At 48.7% G+C, this 6397-nt stretch overlaps 1 protein-coding gene across 1 annotated transcript in view; it reads right to left on the bottom strand.

Annotated features, from left to right (window-relative positions):
* Window positions 1-5186, bottom strand: part of Sh3bp5 (SH3 domain binding protein 5) — a 73003-nt gene extending 67817 nt beyond the window's left edge. Inside the window, exons 1-2 of the mRNA XM_005348719.2 lie at window positions 4756-5186; window positions 2930-2992 (exon numbers count right to left, since the gene is read on the bottom strand). Coding sequence (XP_005348776.1) covers window positions 2930-2992; window positions 4756-4908 — 216 coding nt within the window. The 5' untranslated portion in view covers window positions 4909-5186. The remainder of the gene's footprint in view (window positions 1-2929; window positions 2993-4755) is intronic.
* Window positions 5187-6397: the final 1211 nt, after the last annotated feature.

Below are 6397 nucleotides of genomic sequence, written 5' to 3'. Positions count from 1 at the left end.
GATCCCAGCTTCCACCAAAGGGCCATGTACACCCCTACCCGCCAGAGAGTGAACCCAGGGCCTTGAACATGCCAGGCAGTATTCCTCTCCCGAGCCACACTGCCAACCCTCAGATTAATCATTGTTATTTATTAGCGACTCCCTGTTGAATTTATACTACTGTGAATATTCTGGATTAAAGAAAACACATTACAATTAATTTCCCCCTATGTCTTTTGTAATTTTTGTTGTTGTTTTAGACAGGGTTTTCCCGTGTAGCCCTGGCTGTCCAGGAACTCTCTGGCTTCTACCACGCTGGCTTCGAACTCAGAGGTTCACCTGCCTCTGCCTCCCAAGTGCTGGGAGTAAAGGCGTGTGCCACCACTGCCAGGCTGTCTTCTGTAATTTTTAACATATTATCTAGGGAGTTTTAAAATTGCTTCTGTGGCATTTATAATACTTCTCTGAGTTGGTCTTGGCTGTGACTATACCAGGGGAAGGCCACCCAGCAACACAAGACTACCTTCATCAAACCGCTCAGCTCGTACCACTCAGGTGTGAATTCCTGGTTGTCAACTGACTACATCTGGTATTAGCTAAAACCCAAGCAGCTGGGCACACCTGTGGAGGATTTTTTTTTTTTTCTAAATTACATCATATGAAGTGGGAATACACACTTTCAATCCCGGTGGTTTGAGGTGGGAAGATCCACTTTTACCTGGGCCACACCTTCTGCTGGCAGAAGTCTATATAAGGAACATGGAAGAAGAAAGCAAGCTCTTTGCCCTCACTCTTGCTGCAAGTCCATTCCTTCACTGGTATTAAAGCCTGCTTCTTCAAGATTCTGGTTTATGCTGAAGCCCAGCCGAGACATCAGCCTCACGGACTGGATTCTTGAACCTTCCACTGGTAGACAGCCATTGTTGGCCCCGCTGGACCACAGTCTTTAAGCCATTCTAATAAGCATCCTTCTATATAGAAAGAGATTCATTCTATTAAGCTCTGTTCCTAATACACCAGGGCTCCGAATGTGCCCCAGAACCTGGCAGGAAACACCTGTTCAGTGGCTTCCTGTGACACACTAAATCTGTGGAATTCAGAAATAAGGACTAAAAAGAGTTTAACAAGTGAACCAAGCTAACCCCCATAAGGCAGGTGCCATGGAGAATGAGCTATGGGGCTATGGGATTATCTTGTTCATTACCCAGAATGGTGACTAACAGTGGGTTAAGCAAACAAAAGGGACAAACGAGGCTATTATCTCTCTTGGAAACCGAAACAGAAAGCCAGACCACCCCCTTGCCATCTCTAGTTTTCTGCTTCTGCCTCAATGGTCCCTGATTACCTCCCTCTCTCCCTCCCTCCCTCCCTCCTTCCCTTCCTTCCTTTTCTCTCCCCCTTCCCTCCATGAGACAGTGTCTCATGTGCCTCAAACTTGGTTGTGGCTATGTGACCTTCAACTCCCAAGTCCCCTGGCCTCTGCCTCCCAGGTGCAGGGACTGCAGACACGCGTGCTATGCCTAGCCAGCTGTTCCTAGTTTCTGTTCATCGCTGGTTTCACGAGTCCATCAGTGAAAGGCTTGTCTAGTGTGCATAAGGCCCTGGACTTCATTCCAACGCTGCTCACATAAACAAGCCAAAACTTTGGCTCGAAACAAAAAATAATATTTTTCCAACTTGTCTATGTACACTGGGATGCAGACATTAAAGATTCAGAGGAGCCGGTTATAGTGGTACAGGCCTGTAACCCCAGTACCTAGATGAAGGGTGAGTGGCCCAGAGTTCAAAGGCATTCTCCACTATATACTGAATGTTTAAAGTCAACCAAGACTACATGAGATTTTTTTTTTTTTTAAAGAAAACAAAATGAAAAGCATGAGCACTCATGACTTCCATAGTCAACTATCCAGAGCTCTGGGCTGTTTATAACAGGACCAAATGAGAGCTTAGGGAAAACCTTTGGTTTGTGTTACTGTTCCCTAGAAATGGTAAAGATATTTTTGCTTGTTTGTTTAATGTTTTAGAAACCTGAGATTGAGAGTTTTCAATTGCTCAACCTCCCAAAGTTTGCCAATTCCTTATATAGATCATCATGATTATTAGTGATGGATGAGCCGCCCCACAGCCGCGTGTGACTCACCGCCAACATGTATCTGCTGTTATCAGAAAGCGGGCTGCCAATAAATTCCAGCAAAGTATTTTCTTATCCCCCACACCCTCACTCTGAGGGGCCTGGCGTTCTCACAACACTTGGCAGTCCCTCAGCCAATCGGTCACTCACCTTGGCTAGCATCCCCAACCACTACTAGAAATGGGTAGCTTCGGAGAACCCTAACTTGTTTACAGGAAGCTGGAAAATCTTCAAATTCAAATCAAGATGTTATCTCCCAAGATTTTTCCCAGCAGGAAAGCCCTTCCCAGTCCAAACAGCTTTTTGTTACCCTTAAGATAATTACATTCTATACACACCGAAAACAAAGGAATGAGCAAGAATGTGGAAAGAGGAGTGAATTATCAGTATGGGAAGGTAAACTATCTGGTAAGTCTGAGGAAAGAAACCTTAAACAGCTCCAAGCATGAATGGGAGGGGGCACCCTAAATAAAATACTGAAGAGATGTGAATTCATTCATTCATTCTCCATTAAAGAGTTCAGCTAAACCACAATTCTCTCAGCTTTTCCACAGATACCAGGATATCTGGGACATAAGTACTGCTTAATACTCTGCTCAGCCCTTGATTTTGGCCCCACTGGAGTCTCCATAATGAAAACACATGAAATTGGATCCACATGCGTCTGCCCACAGCCTGGGCTCTGGTGTAGTTGGCTGTCAGGCACCAGAGTAGGGGCCTCCTGCAGTCAGTCTCCAGCTATTAAAACAAAGTGAACCAGCCCAGGGTCAAAGGTGCTGACCCTACTTCACCCAAGAACAGTGGCCCAGCTCTCCGTACCTCAAGTTCAGTCTCCTGTCTGTTGATGTCATCCGTGGATTGATTTAACCTCTCCAGTTCTCCCTGATGAAGAGAGAGAGACAGATTTGAAGGATATGCCTTTCGTTTCTAGAGTAACTTAGTCTACACCTGGAAAATCACTCTCAATGATGACAGTTCATTCTTAAAACAGTGGTGGTTTGGCTTAAAAACAAAGCATTTGGCATTTCTTCTTTTTTTTTTTTTTTTTTTTTTTTGAGACAGGGTTTCTCTGTAGCTTTGGAGCCTGTCCTGGAACTAGCTCTTGTAGACCAGGCTGGCCTCGAACTCACAGAGATCCGCCTGTCTCTGCCTCCCAAGTGCTGGGATTAAAGGCTTGCGCCACCACTGCCGGGCTTGGCATTTCTAAAACCTTTTGACATTGTCCTTTTTTGACAACATCTTAAGGTCCTAGGGATTTATTTTTCCCTGAAAGGTCATTTCCCCCTAGGAGAACTAGCTGTCACAAACAGTAAGTCACCCAGTCAAAACAGCACCCTTTGCTTTAGAGAAGAACTTTGCAGAAGACCAAGCCAAATCACAAACCCAACGAGCCAGGCAAGTAAAAGACGGACTTCTCGCATTGGCCTATCAAGTGGTCTCTTTCCCTATAGATGGATTTTCTTCCCAAGTCGCCATTACTCAGTCTTCCCAACGGGGGATGTTGTTGGTTAACTAGCATTAACCCTGCTCTTTTTAAACATTTACAACCTGACATTTCGTAAGAAGTTGCCAACATGAAGTTAACTCATCTCTACTCTGAACAAAGGATCTTGCTAACACACGCTAAAACCACAAAATTCTGTAGACCAAACCTATGGTCTGAATTAAGAGTAGCTAAGATCTCACTGATCTTTAGTGTATTAATTTGAAAAAACAATGAATTTAAAACGTAACCACTGAATTAAAAACAAGCCTTTTCTTCCTGTGCACTTAAAACCAATTACCGACCCAGAAATTGCAGAACATGCTTAACAGCAATAAAAAAAAAAAAAGATTTATGGAAAGGAATTTGCTGTGCTTCCTGCTTAGGAGGGTGAAGGGGTTAAGCTGTCACTTCTGGATCTCGCTTAGAAATTGCTTTTTAATCATTTCTCCTGGAAATGGAGGCACGAAAAGCCAGGCCATTCCCTTCTCTGCCTCCATGCGTCTGCTTTGCACATCAGCTGTCCCTAGTTAGTGTTCACACCAGACCTCAAGGAAAAGCAGGGTTTTAGACAGTTTCAGGCCAAGGCAACGAAGCCCTCTGTGTGTGTGTGTTGACAATGAACCAAAAAAAGGAGGGCGGGTGCGACCAGGCATCTCTGCCAGGTGAGGGCTACGCGGCGCTGGGCACCGTGCAGCTCACGCCGCAGGGGCAGGCGACAACCACCCGGCCCCGCTCGCACACCATGGTGTCCGCGTCCACGCAACCGGGGTAAAGCTTCTCCGAAACCCGGAGGCTGTGCAGCGTTCAGGGTATTGAGAGCCGCACCAAGGTACCCCGACTCTGCTCGGGGCCCCCGCCCCCCTTTTCCCTTTGTTGCAATCCGCCTGAACCGCTGGTTGCGTTGCAAGGACCCTTGGGTTGGGCCAAAGGTCTACAGGGATCCCCCAAATAATCAGGCCACGTCCACGCGGGCACGGCAGCCTCCCGCGGGGAGATAGTGAAATGAGGTGTCCCAAGCCTCGGTGCAGGTCCTGAACCTAAATGGCCTCCACCCAGCGACTGAAGACACCCGGGACTGCAAGGCGTGGGTCCGCGTAGACGCCGACTTCCGTGGCAGCCTTGGCCGGGTGGGGCCGGGGGCTCCTCTCCCTCGTCTTACCTGGATCCGGGGGTCCACCTCTTCCTCCTCCTCCTCCTCCAGGCCCTGCTCCATCCTCTCTTCCTCCTCCTCCTCTTTTTCCTCCACCTCCCGGGCGGGTGGCAGGAGCTCTGCCGGCTCCTCAGAGCGGCTCCGCTTCAGCGCCGCGTCCATGCGGGCAGCCGAACGCTCCGCAGCCGGGTCGCAGAGCGCGCGGTGGAATCTGAGCGCGCCGAGGGCCGCCTCGCCGCAGCCGGGAAGGTCTGGGCGCAGTGCTGCCACCCGGGTGCGCCGCCCCGCGGGTGCCGAGCGGCGGAGGAAGTGGGCGCGACCGCCCCCTGTCTGCCGCGGCCAGCAGCACAGGGCGCCCGCTTCGCCCTGGCCGCCAGATAGTCTGCCCGTCACCTGATGATGCTCTGTCACAAAAAGCCCAGTGCCCTGGAGTCCCTGCCATGACCACTAGGACAGGCGCCGCCCAGTGGCTCACCAGTCCGCGCTTGGGCCGCCTGCTTTAATTAAGCAAGCTTCCTTCAGCCTCCAGTGAAGCCAATCAAGGCACGGAGGAAGTTCAGGTGATTTCCATTCTCCGAAGCTACCATTGGAAGCCTGGGTAGGATTGTTTATGGGGTCAACCTGGGGAATTGCATCCACTCGGGTTCCCAGAAAAGGGAACTCTACAATGATCTCACCTGTATAGCGAGTTACATTCTTTTATGTTGCGTTTGTTATCTCTGCGAAGCAGTGTTTTTTGCCTGTCTAAAACACCTGATTGGTCTAGGAAAAAGATGAAGAGCCAATAGCAAGGCAGGAAAAGGATAGGCTGGGCTGATAAGCAGAAAGAATAAACAGAAGGAGAAAAAGAAGGAAGGAGGAAGCAAGAGAGACCAAGGAGAACAAGGAGAGGAGGATGCTAGAACTGGTCATACAGATGCACAGCCAACCACAGAGTAAGCAGGTGCTTGCTGCGGAATACCAGTTTAAGGGGTGCTTACTCTGACCCCTTCCTCCTCCTGCCTGCCTCCTGGCCACCGCGAGATGATCAGCCTCCAACGCAACCATGATGTTCTGGCCTGACAGAGCCAGCCAACGATGAACTACAGCCAGGAGCTAAAGTGACTTTTCCCTTGCTTAAACTATTTCTCCCCTGCGTCACAGTGGTGACTGGGGGCTGGAGAGATGGCCCTGGATCTTCCAGAGGACCCAGGTTCAAGTCTCAGGACCACATGACATCTCACAACTGTCTGTAGTTTCAGCTCCAGGAGACCCTGACACCCTCCTCAAGCCTCTGTGGATACCAGGCACACACGTGGTGTACAAGCATATGCAGACAAAACACCTATACTCATTAGATTAAAAGAAATTAAAAGTCTTATTAACACAGGTGGGATGCCTTAGTCAAAGTCTTGAGAAATGCTTTGCTTAGAGATTACACTAGTGTTACTTATTTTTATTGCCCTGTGACTTTAAAAAAAATTTTTTTTTTCTTCAAACAGTAGGGGAAAGTATGCTATCTGTGTTTCTATACTGCTTTGCCACTTCAAGATACATATATTCCTGGGTAAAACTCATAGCCTTTGTGCTTCCCAGTTAACCTCTAAACCAGCGGGAAGAAACTGGGGCGGGAGGACAACAGGTGTCTCTCAGGCCAGGACAGTGGTCACCC

This window comes from Microtus ochrogaster, chromosome 6, assembly GCF_000317375.1.
Source record: "Microtus ochrogaster isolate Prairie Vole_2 chromosome 6, MicOch1.0, whole genome shotgun sequence".
Taxonomy (NCBI): domain Eukaryota; kingdom Metazoa; phylum Chordata; class Mammalia; order Rodentia; family Cricetidae; genus Microtus; species Microtus ochrogaster.
Note: the sequence above shows the minus strand (reverse complement) of the source record. Positions and strands in the feature narration are given on the sequence as shown.